Source organism: Hemicordylus capensis, chromosome 2 (genome assembly GCF_027244095.1).
Source record: "Hemicordylus capensis ecotype Gifberg chromosome 2, rHemCap1.1.pri, whole genome shotgun sequence".
Classification (NCBI taxonomy): Eukaryota; Metazoa; Chordata; class Lepidosauria; order Squamata; family Cordylidae; genus Hemicordylus; species Hemicordylus capensis.
Window position 1 is genome coordinate 403,991,431 of NC_069658.1, and position 18,709 is coordinate 404,010,139.

General features: G+C 43.0%; 2 protein-coding genes across 6 annotated transcripts in view; one reads left to right on the top strand and one right to left on the bottom strand.

Annotated features, from left to right (window-relative positions):
* Positions 1-8,614, bottom strand: part of NPLOC4 (NPL4 homolog, ubiquitin recognition factor) — a 64,235-nt gene extending 55,621 nt beyond the window's left edge. The window contains exons 1-3 of one of the 2 annotated variants that reach the window (XM_053289723.1): positions 8,460-8,614; positions 2,712-2,792; positions 1,133-1,242 (exon numbers count right to left, since the gene is read on the bottom strand). In XM_053289723.1, coding sequence (XP_053145698.1) covers positions 1,133-1,242; positions 2,712-2,792; positions 8,460-8,474 — 206 coding nt within the window. In that variant the 5' untranslated portion in view covers positions 8,475-8,614. Of the gene's footprint in view, positions 1-1,132; positions 1,243-2,711; positions 2,793-6,442; positions 6,481-8,459 lie in introns of those variants that run through there. The other variant, XM_053289725.1, reaches the window with a different exon arrangement.
* A 1,293-nt stretch (positions 8,615-9,907) lies between these two features.
* The window catches only part of LOC128342437 (coiled-coil domain-containing protein 137-like), a 53,114-nt gene continuing 44,312 nt past the window's right edge, over positions 9,908-18,709 (top strand). The window contains exons 1-5 of one of the 4 annotated variants that reach the window (XM_053289720.1): positions 11,705-11,721; positions 12,297-12,354; positions 13,597-14,198; positions 16,369-16,646; positions 17,837-17,941. In XM_053289720.1, coding sequence (XP_053145695.1) covers positions 11,720-11,721; positions 12,297-12,354; positions 13,597-14,198; positions 16,369-16,646; positions 17,837-17,941 — 1,045 coding nt within the window. In that variant the 5' untranslated portion in view covers positions 11,705-11,719. Of the gene's footprint in view, positions 12,355-13,596; positions 14,199-16,368; positions 16,647-17,836; positions 17,942-18,709 lie in introns of all 4 variants that reach the window. The other 3 variants (XM_053289719.1, XM_053289722.1, XM_053289721.1) reach the window with 3 other exon arrangements.

The window sequence follows — 18,709 nt, forward strand, 5'->3', positions numbered from 1 at the left end:
TAAATAGCATAAATGAATTTACAGACTATGAAGGTTCTGGTGACTGGAGGGGAATTGTGGTTTGGGGTACATCTCATGGGAGGAGAGCTGGTCTTGTGGTAGCAAGCATGGCTTGTCCCCTCAGCTAAGCAGGGTCTGCCCTGGTTGCATCTGAATGGGAGACTTGATGTATGAGCACTGCAAGATATTCCCCTCAGGGGATGAAGCCACTCTGGGAAGAGCATCTAGGCTCCAAGTTCCCTCCCCGGCTTCTCCAAGATAGGGCTGAGAGAGATTCCTGCTTGCAACCTTGGAGAAGCCACTACCAGTCTGTGAAGACAATACTGAGCTAGATGGACCTATGGTCTGACTCAGTATATGGCAGCTTCCTATGTTCCTAATTGCTCTCTAAAGCCATTAGTCAGTCCAATACCTCCCTCTCTTTTGCTACCTAAGAAGCAAAAGGATTTTGGGTTTCACAATTTTGCTTCTTTGCAGCAGGAAAAGAAATTTAATCAGGAATAGATTTTAAAGAAAGCAAGCTGCTAAAAGGGGAAAAAAAGAGATGAATCAAGTTTCAAGGAGATTAAAAGGCTAACTGGAAGGCTTCCTATATTTGCAATCTGAAAACAGTTTTGATAGCACTGGGGATTACCAGACCAGGACCACCAGTAAAAGCTGTTCTTGAATTCACTTTATTCAAAGATTGTTGTCAAACAGAATTTTGCTCTGTTGATCAGTTCTCATATTTATGACCACAGCTCACAGTGAACAAAATCCCAAGCAATTTTGGAAGAGGCTGCTGCTTTATTAGCTCTGAAATAGCAAGTTAACTTACAAGGTTCCACCTACAAGCACAGTGGATTGAAAAGGGAGGCAATCTGTGGCTAGTAAACACCAAAATAAAGGGTTGTAATTTGTTACCATAGACTAAGCAGCAGTAGTTCATATTTATGTAAAGTCATGAATCAACAGATTCTGCTTCACCTACAACTATAAACATACATGGGACAGCTGACCGCACACAAAGAAAGCTGTAGCAGACATTCCTGTCTAATAGCACTGATGTGGCTCATTAGGTAGGCTTGTCAAAACAGAAGCAGAATCTGCTTTAAGTCCAACAGTGGCTCCTTGTCTTTTGCCAAGTACTTACTTGATTTTTAGTAAGTTGAGGGACTTATTGACATTAGTGATCTCACCAGTCCTGTTCCTATTGATATACACAGAAAATCCATTGTTTCTGAAGCCAAATTCTTTTGCAACCTAAGAAAGAATGAGAGGAAACATCAGGAATTTGCACTGGAAGGATAAACATACCCAGAATATATGAAATGTCTGTTTTAGGTACAGAGGAAGCTGCCTTCTATTGAGTCAGACCATTCATCCATCTAGCTCAGCACAGGCAGGAGTGTCTCTCAGCCCTATCTGGAGATGCCAGGAAGGAAACTTGGAACCTTCTGCATGCAAGCACGCAGATGCTCTTCCCAGAGGGAGCCCATCCCCTAAAAGGAATAACTCACACATGTAGTCTCCCATTCAAATTTAAACCAGGTAGACCCTGCTTAGCAAAGGGGACAGCTTGCTACCACAAGACCAGCTGTCCTCCCATGTACACTACCAAGATGTAGTTATACAAACAATGGTAGCAATGGATCAGAACTGCATGCTCCAAGAATCTACAGGACAAGATATAAACAAACAGGGTTTTGCATAGGTAGATCTTTCAAATTAACCCCGGTTAAATCTGTCAGCAGTTAACATTGCTGCCAGTGTAAATATCAGCCATGGTGAGGCCCAGAGGGGAATTATTCACACTGCAGAAGGAAGGAGTTGTACAATGCCAAGGCCTGCTCCCAGTTGCTTACCATGGTTAACCAAATAGTCAACTTGTCTTCACCGGACAATGACTCATTCTCATACACACAAGACAGGAGGAAAATGCCACTAATGTCATGTAACTCTTTCTCTTATGGTCAAAAGTAGAGAGAAATTATGGCAGGGACATTGGCCTTTATGTATGAAGTAAGGCAATGTTGATTTATAAACTCCCAAATGCACATAAAGCTCACTGGATCTAGTAGAGAGTTACATATTGAACAGTCATCCCAGATAAGAGGCTCAAGTGTGGAAGCAGTGAGCAGACAACTAGTTGCCCTTTATAGAATTCACTCCCAAAGATTCACCTGCCTTTAAAGCTTCTGCTGGCTGCTGCTGACCTTCCACTATTAGCAGGCCTTCCTGAATGTAGAGAAAAGGTATCAAGCAACATCACAACTGTGTACTACAGTCATTGTTTTGGATAGTGACCATCCATGCTGATCCTGCTAGTTCCTGAACTAGATGCAATCAGCATGGAAAACACCCGCACTGCCTTTGCAGTTTGTGGGCATCAGGTGTTCTGAATTACCGTGCCTGGCTTGCTCCATCAGAAATTTGAAATACTGCTCCAGAAACAGTTTCTGTGATAGGCCAGCATGATTTAAGATTAGGCTTGCATGAAGGCGTCAAACATGGATTTATAGTGAAAGAGAATTTCAGTTTGATTTTGGAGAGATTCACATCCTGTCTAAATGTGTGCTGAATTGCACAGCCATCACTACTCCCTTCTAATTATGTTAAATCATCATCACAGAAAGCTTTGCGTAAATCCAATCAAATCCTAAAGAACAGGCACAGAGTCTTTTGCTATCTTCTGAAATTGCCAAAGAATAAGAATAAGTCGGGCCAAATACCTTTTTCAGAAACGTTGCTGCAGTTTCCCGTTTTGTGGCTGTGATACGCTTCACTCCCTCTGGTGACTGGACACGGATTATCTGTTAAAAATTCAAAGTTTGGGGAGTGATTAGATGACAGAAACCACCACGGTTTATCAAGCTTGACTTCTGAGGCCAAAAAAGCAGAACATAACAGACTAGCGTTTGGTCATGAAACTAGGAGGACAGTTTCAGACTTAGGGCAGCATTTAGATTAAGGCTCGCACGAGTCCAACACTTCGACTCATGTACGGGAGGGGAGTGGCAATTTCTGCCGATTCTCCCCCTTCCCTCTGCAGCACCCCTCCCCAAGGGGACCCTTAAGGACATTTTTCTGACAGGCACAAGGGGCTGCAGAAAGAAGGGGGAACTGGCAAAAGTTAAATCTACCCTCTGTATGTGTGGAAGCATTCACTAACAAGTCCAGATGCTGCCCTTAAAATTGATGCTTTATTATTGGACTTATTTTTAAATCTAAGAATACAAAATTGTCATGGGAAGGAGCAAAGAAATGGAATAAAGTGTCAAGTAGAAACCATGTTTACATTTTTAAAATATATAAAATACTTAATATGACTTGGAAGACTATTATCAATCAGAGCCTTTGAGTTTAGAAAACACGAACAGCAGGAATTTGTTCATCAGTTTTCAGTTTCAATTCCCTTTATTTAAAAAAATTAAAAATCATATCATTAACTGCCAACACCCTGTTTAACTTTTAAAATAAAGTGAATTAAGTCACCCTAATCCTGTGAGACAAACAGCAATGGAACAAAACTGGAAACAGAGAAAGGAACACTGCTATTTAGGAAATTGCAATTCAAGGTAACTGTTACTCGGAAGGTGAGCTTGGTCTTCCATCTGTGATTAGCTTGTTTTACGCTTCTGAGGCGTGTGAAAACGTCTAGCACTTAAAGTTACTATTGCAACAGAGAGACACATCTGCAGGAAAAACAAGTAGAGAAATGCTACAGGGGACACTAATATAAATCCTGTCCAGACTGTGAAGGAATTTGGCTGCCAACATGTCCAAGAAGGACTGTCCTAAACGATATTTTCTCTCCTCACTGTGATGTGCTACATGAATAAATGATTCAGAGTGCAATGTGACCTCTCTGTTGCTAAGTAGGGATGTGCACGAACCGGCCCAACTGTGTGTAGGGGTAACCTTTAAGGAGCTGGGAGGGTGCACTTAACCCCCCCATGTTTCCCCCACGTGTGCGTGTATCGGGCATTTCCGATTTGACGCTGACCACGGAGGCAAGGAGGTACTCTGCCACCCCGCCCCAGAGATTTTGGCCATAGTGGTGGTGAGGGAAAGGCAGTGGGGGCGGGATACCCCCCCCCCGAATCATCCGATGGACGGTCCGTGCACATCCCTATTGTTAAGTACCACTTTGTTATATTGCACTATAACATCTCTGGAGATATTTAGAAAGGCAAAAATGAACTGTATTAGGTACTTTTCTAGGGCTTAGTCAGGAGTTAACACACATTCCTGCACTATTATTATAAAGAAGAATTCATAAACCTCTGAATAGGATAGTTGCCACATACACAATTCTTTAGATACACACACATATCTCAGAACCATTCCTTGCTTTACCAGTGTTCAGACTGAAAAAATATTGAGCACTTTTAAAGCCAGAAAATTATATAAAGTTCAGTGCTACAGCAAGGTTAAGGCTGATGGGAGTTTTCAGATGATGGAGGCAAGAAAAGCATCTGACAGCCCCTTTCAAATTTATCCTTTGTGAAATCCAATAATGGGTTCGACATGAAGGATGATCTCACTCTATTTACAAATTCAAATATACAGCCCAGATAAATAACTATAGCTCTGATACCACTTTTAACATTCCCGTTTCCCAGTCTTTGCTGCTCCCTAACAAAATCCAACAGCATCAATCTTATGAATACTTAGGTTAGCAATCCTGTGCACGCTTACTTGGGAGTAAGTCCCCTTGAACTTAGTGAAACTCATTTAAAAGTAAAACACACATAGGACTGGACCCAACAGCGGCAACAATGTTGAACAATTCTCTCTTACAATGCCAAAGAGTGCTGCCTACATGCAACTTCCTGCAGTATTCCACCCTGGAGTGGCAGCTGAATGACTAGTCCTAGGGCCAAGTCATGCCATTAAAGTCTAGCACAACCCACCTTGAATTTCAGTGTGTTCTGTAATTGGTCTATTTCTCGGTTTGCTAAGTTCAAACTGAATCTCTAGTCTTGCCTGTCTCTGTCTTGGTGACAAACACAGAATGACTGAGGTGGACAAGACGACTTTTAAAAGACTCAAACAGTTCTTACGGTGCTGTCTGCACAGATGCAACCTAGAAGTGAAAGGCTGCAGCTTCCAGATGTGGACAGGCAGATAGTTGCCAACTGCTGCCTCAGCAGTTGCCCCAGAGTGCTCACACACTATTATCCAGGAAATCTGCCAAAATAGATGTCACCTGCCAGCCAAAATCTTGTCTATGCAACAGTGATATGCGCTTGTAACCTTTACAAGCAGCGAAATCATGCTGTTCCCTGGACAGGCACTAGTTTTTAAAGAAACTAAACAGGACTATTCTCCCAAATTTCATTAACCTGTCCATCTTCCTTGTAATATGCACTCTCATATTGAAAATTATTTTGACTCCACTTTACTGCAAAACTTAGTTAACAAAGAAAATCAGACATCAGCAACCAAATAGGCATATAATTGATACAAAGAACACCACAAACAGTCTAGTTTTAAGCAGGATAAAGAACAGTGCTTATATTCTAACCAGCTTATATTCTAACCAGCCAAGATCAAAGCTGCTGATCCAACTCTACCAAAACAGGTTTAACTAGAACTATTCAAGCCATACCATAGCCTGGATTCTGAGACTGAAGGCTATAGACTGAATGTCAAAACAGTGTACCAACCAAGTCTTTTACTGGTAAAGATGACATTGTTACCAATGTGTCACAACTAGTCAACATTATCACAAGGACTTATTTATTTAAAATATTTATACCCTGCCCCTCCAGTACACTACTGCTCAGGGAGGCTCACAACATTAATAAAAACCAAATTTAAGTTAAACAGGCTAAAACCAGGCTAAAACCACATTTAAAATTTCATTTTTTTAAAAAAAGTTCAAAATTAAAAGTTATTTTAAGAACTAAAAACTGAGAACTATAAGAACTAAAGCAGAGATTTGTTAACAGCTGAGACTTTAGCAGAGATTTGTTAACATTAGCAGCCACGACACTGCTAGCTAACACACACATTAGAACTCATGCTGCCCAATCTTATGTAAAGATAGGCAAGCTTAACTGTATATACAGGATCAGGTTGTTAAAGAAACCAGACCTATATACCAGTGACCTAACAATTCACTGGGCAGTATTTCAGGTAGTGGTTGCCTGTGGTTTCTCCTGATAGGTGTGAACACATAATATAGCATCAAGCTGCATGCACTCTAGGGGCTTTTAAGGAGGAATGTACCCAACTACAGTATATGCAGGCAAGCTCTAGAAAATATTTGTTTCATACTATTTTAGGTAGTCTTTGAACACTGTTTTCTATAGAGAATAGTGCTAAAATTGTTCATTTTCAAATCACCAACACCCAAATTCAAATCACCAACACCCAAATTTTGTTGCTTAGTCATCAACAGTTCCCTTAGCTGAACTCTCTCATTGTATGTTAAAGGCAGCAAGGATTCTCCCACCTCTGCAATCTGGATGGGGAAAAACAATGCGACTTCATCTGCATATAAACCACTTAGAGCAAGACAAAAGCTGGAATTTTCACACTCTTTCAGTTAGGAACATTCATCTCCTACTTTCTATAGGCTGGAGCAAAACAAAGAATGCTTATCAATGTTCTAGGGTGGTCCCCTTGTGGACATTCTTTTCTGCCTTGTGTCCAACCTATCTAAACACTTTCAGATGGCATACAAATTAAGAACTGAAGTGAAAAGTAATTCAGCTGTTGTATCACAATAGACTGAAGAGCACTGATCTCATGATATGATGAAATGAATTACAGCTACTATCTCCAGGCTGGTCTCCATTATTATTATTATTATTATTATTATTAATTCAATTTCTATACCGCCCTTCCAAAAATGGCTGAGGGTGAAATAATATATAAAAATAAGATGGATCTCTGTCCTCAAAGGGCTCACAATCCAAAAAGAAACATAAGATAGACACCAGCAACAGTCACTGGAGGTTCTGTGCTGGGGTGGATAGGGCCAGTTACTCTACCCCTGCTAAATAAAGAGAATCGCTACATTAAAAGGTGCCTCTTTGCCAAGTTAGCAGGGGTGATTACACTACAGATTTAATTTTGTAACAGGGTAATGCTCTGATCCAGGGGTGTAACTACCATTAAGCAAGGGGAGGCAGTCGTCTTGGGGCCCCACTGCCTCGAGGGGCCCCCCAGAGGCACATCACATGATTCCCCACCCGCCCATGTTGCACCCCCTATGAATTATGTTGAGTCTCTTGGAGATCAGCAGGAGCAGAGAGTAAAAAAAACTAGATTCAATGTGAACTGGATATTCACCGTATTCATAATGGGGATGTGAGTATGAGTGCACTATATATTGTGAAGTGTGTTTGTGTGTGTATATCAGCGAGGAGCCCATTTTAAAATCTTGTCTCTGGGCTCCCTCCAACCTTGCTACGCCCCTGCTCTGATCTCATCATATCCACACATTGCACTTGCCCCACCTCCACTTGACACAAGACATAATGGTTTGTGGGCAGGTAGCCAAATGTCCTATCAACACAGCTATTCAGAAACATTACAAGTACTAAAACTGAACTTAGATGCTGAAAAATAAAATCACCCCTAAAGTGAATCAAGAAGTGCTACCAAATCTGTTTTTATGTAAGTTACAAGTGAGCCTCTGAACAGAACCACCAGATTTTGTTTGCCCTTCCCCTGCCCTCCATAGGGCAAGAAGATGCTGAACGGCGCACAGGATATAGGTACACTACAAGTTGTTTTCTGTCTCTCTCCACCCCACAAAGCATTCTGAGAATCATAATTGGGTGAAGTACTGAAAATGGTTCGCTAGCGATTCCTGCCCCCATCACACAAACCCACACTAGTACAGTTCCCAGTGTCCACTGGGGAGAACTGAATACTGAAACAGTTTAAGTCTGTCGTGTAGACATGCTCTTAATTTTTTGCGTGGAGACAGCATTCTTCACACTGGTGGAAGTGGAAAGCGGTATTTTAACTTGGGGCGTGAGGGGAGATCGCAAGCAGTCTTGACCAGTCCACCTTTCAACTCCCCAGTCCACCTTTCACAGCAAGAAAACCGTGGACTGGAGAGTCTTTCGCACCCCGAAAAGTTAAGAAAACCGCTTCCTCCTCTACCTTCCTGGAATCTGTCTGGAGACGGGAGGGGAAAACAAGAGCAGAGGGTCAGTGCGCCAGTCGCAGCCGAAAAGAAACCCAGAGCAGGCATGTCAGCAGCAGGCGGAGGCATGCGAACAAGGCATGGAAACCAAGCGGGTCCCCAAAAGGAAACAGGGGCAGCCCTGTTGAAGCGGGCGCCGGTCGAGAGACTCCCCGCCTCTCTCACCGTGACAAAGAGGAGCGCGAGGCGCCCCCGCTGAGCGGGGAGGGAGGAGGAGGGAGGACTCCGTCGCTCCCCTCGCGGGCCCCACTCCGGGGGGCGGGCTCCCCTGGCCGCCCCCCCGCCGTGTCCCCCTTCAAAGCCAACTTACAATGGTCTCCGCCATGTCCTCGCAGCCGCTCCCGACCCGCTTCCTGCCCCGGCTCCAGTGGCACCGCCTCCCGCTCGTGCACCCCCAATATTGCCGCGTCACCGTTCCCGCCCGATAACGCAAGCAGAGGCAACAAGGTTCCGGGTAGAAACGGTCCGGCTCGGATTGCGGTGGCTCCTCCCCTGCTGGCCCCGCCTACCTTTCAGAGCCCTGCCTTCCTAGCTGGTTCCCGAGGGGCTCCTTCCTCTCGCCCCCTGAGTTTTGGTCGCAGCAGGTTGTGAGGGGGGTAGAGTAAGAAGAAGGGGAGGCGAAACGGCCTTCGCGGTGTCCCCTGAAAATAACCAGCAGGGAGCAGCCTGATTATTTGGCCGCTCTTAAGACCCATTTTGCTACCTAATGGTGCATTGGGGAAGCCTAGAGAACAGGAGGCTGTTGGTTCGAATCCCCACTGAAACGCCTCCATCGGGCAGCAGCCATATAGGACACGGCAGGCGGGGGGGGGGGCTCTTACCCCTGGACTTCCGGGCTGAAGTCTAGGGCCTCCGCAGCCCCTGTGGGGGCCCCCAAAGTCTGTCCTGGGGTGTGTGGTTGCCCAGCTGAGCATGATAATGCTTAATTTGCAGGGGCGGTGGAGGAGCTTCCAAAGGCCTTTAGGTCCAGGCTCCAAAATTACTTAGATGACTTGATAGTGTACTTTACCTTTATCTCTGTAGGACGGTTCTGAAAGGGCATCATCTCATACTGCATGGGAGAAGGCACTGGTAAACCCCTCCTGCATTCTACCAAGAAAACCACAGGGCTCGACATCAAGACCTTTCCTTTCCTTTAAAACCTCTGAACTTCTCCACTGCTGTACTTATCAGAATTGCTCCAGCATGTTTTCTGAGGGAAGACTGCTCTGTCTCTAGTCCCAAAGCAGTAGGCTGCCCTTCCCTTATCTGAGGAACTTTAAAATAATAATAATAATTCTAACTGCAGTTTTGAAAGGTGCATCTATGACTTGCCTGGATAGAATTATTTAAATTTTTTCCAGATGAACTTTAAATTTTTTCCTTTATAAAAAAATTTATTTGGTAAGGATTAGATTAGATGACGACGATGATGATTTGGATGGATGGAATTGCTACATTAGCAGGGTTAAGAAGGGGAAAGGTATCACCACCTAGAAAACTGCTGGTCTCCCTGGTTGTTACAGTGTTGACCATGTCTGTCACTACCAGAATTATTGTTTTCTAATTCTAGTTGGGGGCTGAGATACTGACCAGAATATCAGCCGTTATGGCAGCTGTTTTGGATGTGTCCTTTTGATTTGAAAATCCTGGCCAATGCTAATAATAATATGCATTATTTGTATTGTGTGTTCAAAGTGTTTCATGTTAGCTATCTTGTAATCTTCTCAACAACACTGGTAAGTGAGCATTATCCCAATATTGCAGCTTAGCTGGAGGGCTGAGTGTGAAAGGGAATGGCTTACCCAAGGCCACCTAGTGAGTCCATGGCAGAGGCAAAGTTCAAACCTGGGAAGTCTTTTATTTCACTCATGCGCTTAGCTACTATGCATTGTATTCATTATTTTTTAGCTCCTATGTAGTTGTCATAATCAGGTTTGGTGAATGTAGAATGATCCTATCTGTGTTTACTGAGAAGTCCCATTTAATTTAGTGGGGTTTACACCCAAGAGATACCACCTTCAGAAATCTAATTTGGAAGTAAGTGAACTCAATAGACTTCCAGATAAATATGGTTACAACTGGGATACTTTGGCATTTAACTCCCTTTAAAGTTGGGAGTTCATATATTGGTTCATATATGGTTATTGCCAATCAGAATTGCTTCCCCAAACTATATTTTCAAAACATGTTGGTAGACAGACTTTGGTTAGTGCTAGATTAACCAAACTATGGAAAGAAGAAAAGGAGGAGTGAATAGGTGTGTGAAGGAAGGTGGAGGGGATGGTTTGAAAAAGGGAAAGTGTAAACCTGCAGTATGTTTTTGATCCTCCAAACCTTGATTTGGGGGATTGCTAACATAGGGCTGGTTCTCACAATCTTTTAAATGTCTCGGGGAGGGGAATCTAAGGCTCTCAGACCTGTACAAGCTCCTGTTTGGCAACCGTGAGAACTTGGGAAACATTGCAATGTGCCATTCTGAGCTCTTTTCCCCAACATCGGATCTAAGATTACCAATGTCAAGAGCAGCTCAGGCAGGTGTGTTGCCAACCCAGCAGCAGCAATCTTTTATGAGTAATCACAATTGCAGAATGGAAATGCGTGCGGCTCTAGAAGCCCTAGATTCCACTCCTTTTGACATTATCAAGATCATGAGAACCAGCCCCGTAATGTCTGAATTGAGCCATAGAAACCAGTGTGCTTTCCCCAAGTAAGCCTGATCAACTTCAACTTTTATGGATACCCTCACCCCTCATTAAGTCGCTTCTGTGCCATAAACCCATTGTTTCAATAGTACTTAACTTCATTCATTAACTTCGTTAGCAGCTTCAATATTTTAGTTGTATGTAGACTGTTTGGGGCAAGAAGGTAAGAGCTGCTGGATAAAAATCTTACCTGAAGCCTCTGGCATATGCTCTTTGACATGTTTGCCAATGCTTTTTGAAGTCTCGAGGTAAATGTTCAAGAAACCCACACTAGTAATGGTAGCCAATCAGGATGCACTATATCCATCACCTCACAATCTCTTGAGTTGTGAGTTCACTCCTGCAGGGAGGATAGAAATTTTGGAGGATTATCTTGCCTCCTTCTGCTGCAATATATAAACTGCCATATCATGAGTTAGACCATTGTTCCGTCTAGCTCAGTATTGTCTACAGACTCTACACAGACTGGCAGTGACTTCTCCAAGGCAGGCAGGAATTTCTCTCAGCCCTATCTGGAGATGCCAGGGCAGGAACTTGGAACCTTCTGCATGCAGGCAGGTGCTCTTCCCAGAGTGGCCCCATCCCCCAAGGGGGAATATTTTGCTGTGCTCACACATGTATTCTCCCATTCAAATGCAAAGCAGGGTGGACCCTGCTTAGCAAAGGGGACAAGTCATGCTTGCTACATCCTAGTGCAAGCCTGTTCAGATATTCAGTTGACAATGTTGAAGCATAGGACTCTTAATATGAGGAATATTTTGCACAGTGCCTATTCTCACAATAGTGCTGAAAGATAGGTCATTAGTAGATTTTTTGCAGATGGGGAATCGGAGCCCAGAGACAGCAACTTTTTACAGCCACTCAGCAAGTTTCCCACTGAATAGGAATGTGAGTCTCTTTCAGTTGTGAGTCTAGATCTTGGTTACTGGACTACAGACAGGAAGTTCTGTGTACCTGCTGTTCAACAGCACAGTTAGATTTTAGACCAGATTAGAACATGGCAAGTGCTTAGGGTAAAGTACGTAAATCTCATTTGAGCCTTTCTAATTAATCTGTTCAGAAGGTCCTAGTGCAGCAACAGGCTGTGTCTTTGTAACTCTTTTAAGTATGTTGCTTCTTAATGTTGCAGCAGAAAAAGCATTCAGTTGTGTGGCATGATAAATATATAATTGGTAACTACTTACTGGATACATTCAAGGCAAGCAAGACAGAGCAGGTCTCTTTAAGCCAGGAAATGTGATTTCTCACATGAGAAAAGTATGATTGTAGGGGTCTGCCCTGGAGCTCCCTCCTCTGAACAGTGTATGACATTGTAGTCATTACAGTATACACTGTAGTCATAACAGTGTAGCTTTCTTGCTTGGCTAAGTCAGACGAAAGGTAGAATACTTTCAAATTAAACACTACAACCTGGGAAATATGAGGAAGAAACTTGGCACATTTTTTAACATTTTCCTGCTCAGGCTGTCCTTCAACAGCACCAAGATGAGAGAAGATGAAACCAGTGCTTTGCTACCTAAGGTAAAAGTCAGTTTTTGCAGTGTGCATGTTGTTGTCTTGTTTCTGAGTTTGCTCTTGCATATGGACATCTTCAGCGACCTTTGTTCTCTGTATATGTTCCTTTCCTTTTTCTGCCAGGGGAATTCTTTACTTGTTTCTGGAGGAGGACAAACTCACTTTCTAATGGTGTGTGTATTTAATGTAATGATATGTGCTGGATGGCTTAGTGTGACCTCTGCTTTAGAGACCGGGCTGCTGGTGGTAAATAAATATGTGGAATGGGAATATGTTAAGTTGTGTATTGAAATCTTTCTGCTAATGCATATTTGCATAAATATACCTTTTAAATATTCTTACTTTCTTGCGAGTTCAGTTGCCACTTCTGCCCTCAAGAAGCCACGTGTTGAAAATACTGCATGTGTCACGGGGGTGTGTGTGTGTGTAGGGGGATGCTGCTTAACTTGCAGCAGGGTGGGGCTCTAGAGGCCTCTAAGTCCAGGCTCCAAAATTACCCAGGTGCACCTCTGGGAGTACCACATAAAGATAAGGCCTTCTTGCTTGTGACACCTTGGAAGTTTTATCTCACTTCTGTTCTTATCTCAGTGTTAAAGTTTGTTTTTTAAAATATATATTTGTGATGGTTGTGTTTTTATTATAATGTATTAACTTTTGCTGTGATGTGTCTCAAAAACCATGAGTGAGGTAAAAAATTTTAACAAATGAATAAATAACTCACTACATCCCTACCTCTAGTCTTCCTTTGGGGACTCTACCACCTCACTGCCTGGTGGTATGCCTAGCCTCATGGAGGCTTGGTACACTGTCCTGATAGGCCTCACATCCTGCACTTCCATGCTGCTGAGACGGAAAGCAGCTTTCTTTCTTTTTTCTTTTGTCAGTTGCCACCAGTAGTGAAGAGATTGGTTTTTTATTGTGGACCAGAAACATCTGTCACCACCAGACATGTAGACACTCCTTGCTTCTGCCTCAAGCTCATTTTAGGTGAATTCATGAAGGAAGGAGCCTTCATTGATGCACTGGTTTTATGCTAGTCCACATAAGAGGAACATTCTTAAAAGGTGATAAACCTCTGTCCTCTGCCATATCTCCTGCTCTCTGGCCTGCTGCTGTGCCACGGGTTTTCAGTGATATGTCAGGGTGTTCCAGGAGAAGGAATAATGTTATTGTACTTCAGGTTTTTTGCTTTGTTCTCTGTCTCTGACATGTTACATTCTCTGTTTGTTTGTTTTTTCTGTTGATCAGATAGACAAACTGGATATATTTTATCCATCTCATACACAAGGCAATCCTCCAAATCCAGTCAGAGAAGATGAAATTGGCTGGGCTAGGAAGCAGGCACGACAGTGGCATTTTCATCTGCCTTCCCATCACTCTCTGGACTCCCTTAGTAGCTGTGTCAAGTACTTGGTCTTTCTTTGGAACCTAGCATTCTTCATTATAGGATTGCTCATTTTGGCCATAGGGCTCTGGGGTCTCTCTGACAAGGAGTCACTGACAAGTGAGCGGATCACTCATTTAGGCAGTGACCCAATGCTCTTCTTTGTATTAGTGGGTCTAGCAGCCAGCACTATGTCTCTGTTGGGGTGTACAGGAGCTCTCATTGAAAACATCTGCCTCCTGAAACTTTTTACTGGAGGCATAATCACTTTTGTGGTCCTGGAAACCCTGGGTGGAATTGTTCTCTATTCTCTGCGACACCAAATCAAGGCATCCTTGCATGATTCTCTCATGGTGGCAGTGCTACGGTACCAGGATGATCCGGATCTCCAGTTCATCATGGATGAAATTCAGACAGGACTGCAGTGCTGCGGAGTGGAATCTTACCTTGATTGGAAAACAAATTTGTGAGTACAATTCTACTTACAACATTCCCTCTTGTGCTATTCTAGGGAGGAACAGCACTGCTACAGTGGAACTTTAATTACAAACATTTCTGAATGGAAGTTTGAAACTCTGAAATTGTGATAATTCAACACGTTCTTCCCACTCTAGCATTGTTCATTCAGCCCAGCTCACTAAACTTATCACTACTCACTAACTTTCTGATCCCCAAATAACAGGAAATACATATATTTGATTTTGTTAAAATGGGAAGTATCAATTTATTCTAGGTTGAACATGAAGATGCAGCTATACAGTGCATAAGATTGGGCTGTGTGGCTGTAAACTTTCACATGCTACACATGGTGACAAGAGACCCATGTTTTCAAATACTGGTTGTTTTCAAATTGCAGTGGAATGGTAAAGGGATGTGATTTCCATGGAGACATAGCTGGAGGGAAGGAGTGCTGAGCTGAACCCTTCTTTCATCGGCCCCTTTGCCTGCCAGGCAGCTTTTACCCCTAGCTGGGGTTTCATTTTTTGGGGATTCTGAACTTGGCTAGTTGGGAGATGCAGGATGCTAAGGGAACACATGCAGTTGCCCTGTATGGAGTTGGACCATTGGTCCACCTAGCTCAGTGTTGTCTACATGACTGGCAGCAGCTTTCCAGAGTTTCAGACAAAGCTTTCCCCAGCCCTGCTGGGAGATGCCAGGGATTGGACATGAGGCCTTCTGCATGTATGCTCTACCATTGAGTGATGGCCTCTCCCCAGTGGCAGCTAGTTGTGTTCAAAGATATGGACATACTGCCATTACATATAGTTCTGCTCTTACTAGGGAGTAAAATCACATTGAAATAAATCAATGGGAGTAAAATCAAGGGAGTAAAATCACATTTCTTTTGAATAAACATGATTGGGTAGTTAATCTACCTTTTGCCTTTTGTATCAACCCTAATCTACTTCATTGGTGACTGAAAGCTCTTGGGGGCAGGGACCTGTTTCCTCCCCATATTTTACTCTGTAAAGCACCAAATACACTGAAGGTGCATTAGCATCAGCATCCCCCCTACTAGAATTGCTAATAAAACATCTTTGTATTTTCGGTTTAGCTGTGCATATGGCTGAGACAGCATGCAAAACAATGCCAATGTCATCTTTAGATCTTTACTGTACCTGATAAAGGCCAGGAGGCCAGTATGCTATGATCATTCCCAGTCTTGGTCCACTAGTACTGTCTCCTCATTTCTTTGGACTTTACCCATTGCCACTAATCTGTATGGATCTGTTTCCTCCTCCTGTTTTTATTCTGGATTGATTAAATTACTAGAGCCTAATTGATTTCATTTCCTACCAAATAATGCTGAGAAAGACCCCTATCCAGAAGAAAACTCTGGAATTAAAGGGACATGTTACTTGGGAATAATTCAAGCATGGCTGATTTTCTCTCTGCACCTTAAGTGGCACAGTGGAGAAATGCTTGACTAACAAGCAGAAGGTTGCTGGTTCACATCCTCACTGGTACTATATCGGGCAGCAGCGATATAGGAAGATGCTGAAAGGCATCATCTCATACTGCATGGGAGGAGGCAATGGTAAACCCCTCCTGTATTCTACCAAAGAAAACCACAGGGCTCTGTGGGTGCCAGGAGTCGAAATTGACTTGACGGCACACTTTACCTTAATTTTCTCTGGATTTGAACCCAAGGGTGCAAAGATGCCCAGTAGTAGATGTTTTGCAAATATCAATCTCTTTAATGGTGGGGGTTTTTTTTGCGGGGCGGAGATTACAACATTTTCTCATGTGTTATAGAAAATCTTTATTATTACTATTAATTATTATTATTATATTATCTTTATGGGTTGAAATAGACCATTTTTCATCTTATTGATTTAGCAGCTTTAGATAGCAGTAGAATCTAAGTGTAACGCATGCTTAGACTCAGTTAAGTAAGGATTACTGTACATGCAGTACCAGGTCCTAGCTATAGAGTTTTCTTTCACTCAGCTCCTTTTTACATGCATAGGATTTGTTCCAGTAAGGGAATTCATGTGGACTTTCTTTACTAGTTTTGGTGACCCTCTTTGCCTGGGCTCCTTTTGTACGTATGTGAAAAGAAATCCGTGGAAGAAGATAAAACCTCTGTGTTGCCCTGACAAGTGAAATGATTACTGTTCCTGTTTAATTTGCAGGTATTTTAACTGCAGTTCTCCAGGTGTGCAAGCCTGTGGTGTTCCAGCTTCCTGCTGCCTGGATCCATTGGAAAATGGCACCATCCCAAATTCCCAGTGTGGCTTTGGCGCCTTAGGCCTGGAGGAGTTTGTGGCTCAAAGTACCATCTATCTTGGGGGCTGCGTTCCCCAGCTGAGCAGATGGCTTAATAATCACGCTGGAGCAATCGCCTTCTGTTTTGTGTTTCTGATTGTGATTGAAGTAGGAAGCTTATTACTGGTCACTAAGCTCCTGGCAGGTATTGCCTTTGCTAAAACTTAATATTAGAGAACTGTAGGGAGGGAACATACTTATTATATTCTCTTGTTGACAGAAACAAAGGGCATTTGACCTGTGCTCTTTTGTGGACTATAAAACTAGCGGGTGGGAGGGAGAGTGAAAACTCAAAATATACTTTTCCTGCCAGACTAACTTTAGATAAATGGCATCACTGTTCCCTTTAAGGTGTGTGCATGTGCGTGAACTCACACATTTTCTGATGTCCGCTCAGTTAATTTTAGATCCCGCTCAGGTTGAATCCAGAGCCCCACTCTGAATGCATGTGCATGCACACTGCCTTGATACTGCCACCCTGAACAAAACTAATTCTGCACACAGATGAAAAATATTAGAGAGAACACTGAATGGCATTCTCCCTTATCTTGACCTCCTAATTTTTTAATGTTTGGGAATCTATCTTACCTTGAACTATAAATGCTTTTGTAGTTTTAACTACATCACCTACATTTATAACATCAACAGTGTTGCATCATAGGATGCTGATGACATTATGTTCCATGAAGCACCAGTGTGTTGCAGTGAAAGAAAGATTCATGTGAGATGTTCTTAGGGGAAAAGGAATACTGAGGGAAGACTCTTCATTGCCAATGAACTGTGCAGTTATAAAACCTCTCTCATTCCCATGGTTGCTTTAATGTAATGTAAAGGTCAAATTATAAGTTACATGAAGCACATGTTTAATACTGATATGCCTGTTGTTTTTGCTTAACTAAGTGTGGGAGTACCCCAGTCTGGAGCAAGACCTTGGGGGCAAAGGGTTAAAACCCTTTCCCCATGCCAAAGTCCTGATCCAGAGAGGCTCTTATCCAGCTGTTGAGTTTAAAAGAAACAAGCAGGTCAGCATTTGTAGCTTGTATGTGGTTTGATCCCAAGTCTATACAGACATTCCAACACAGCACAAAATACCACTAGTTGTGAGAATAATAACACACTTAAACTGTGTTTAGAGCACAGTTTAACCAAAATAAAAATTGTCACAGCATGCTATGACTATGCTACTGTGTGGATTCTGGCAAAGACATGGCGGCCTTGAGAGGGAGTTGGGACTTGGAATGAAGGCACTGATGGACCCCATCCAGAGTGCACAAATGCCAGTGCTTCACCATATGCTCTCTTTCTCTCCTGGCATACCTTCCTTTCTTCCTCCAGGCGTTACACTCAGTTCTGGTAATAAATGTTTACTTAACGGACTTCAGCAGAGGCCGAGCCCTTTTGAGAATGAGTCGTTCTCTGCTGACACTTTGGCCATGAGCGGTGAGTTTGTCCCCTTCTCTGATCTCATTGATCTGATGATAGCTTTTTGCTTTTTATTAATTATGCATTATAGCAGTGGACTCTGCTCTTTTCGCCTTTTCAGCTTCATGTTCCAGCTACACCAATCAATAGCTCTTGGCTCACAATACTAAAGCCTTCCCCATTTGTAAGGCATCGGTTACCATGTAGTGACAGTATCTTCATCTTGTCTGGAATCAAAATTGCTGTCCTGTACTCTCCAGACATATAACTCAAAGGGTTGAATCCCCTCCTAACATTCTGCAGAGGTGGCTGCATGTTTGAAGCAAGTTATATAGGAAGCTGAAGCACTTTATACTGGAAGGAGAGGAAACTGGCCTTGTGGAGAATAATGGATACCATTTAAGAAAATGCAGGCATTTCACTAGATCAGGGGAAGGAAAGTGTTTCCCTGCTTCAGCCCAGCTCATCCCTTTGCCTACTTCACTTCAAATGAGCTAGGTGTCACTTGGAAACGTTGCTCTTCAAAATCGGAACTTCCGTATGGTGTCCCTAAGGGCTCCATATTGTCTCCAATATTGTTTAACATCTACATCAGAGAGATCATTAGGAGATTTGATGCAGGGTGTTATCAGTATGCCGATGACACCCAAATCTATTTCTCTGTGTCAGCATCATCAGGAAAAGGCATAAGCTCCCTAAATTCCTGCCTGGAGGTGGTGATGGGCTGGATGAGGGATAACAAATGGAGACTGAATCTAGATAAGACAGAGCTACTTATTGTGTGGG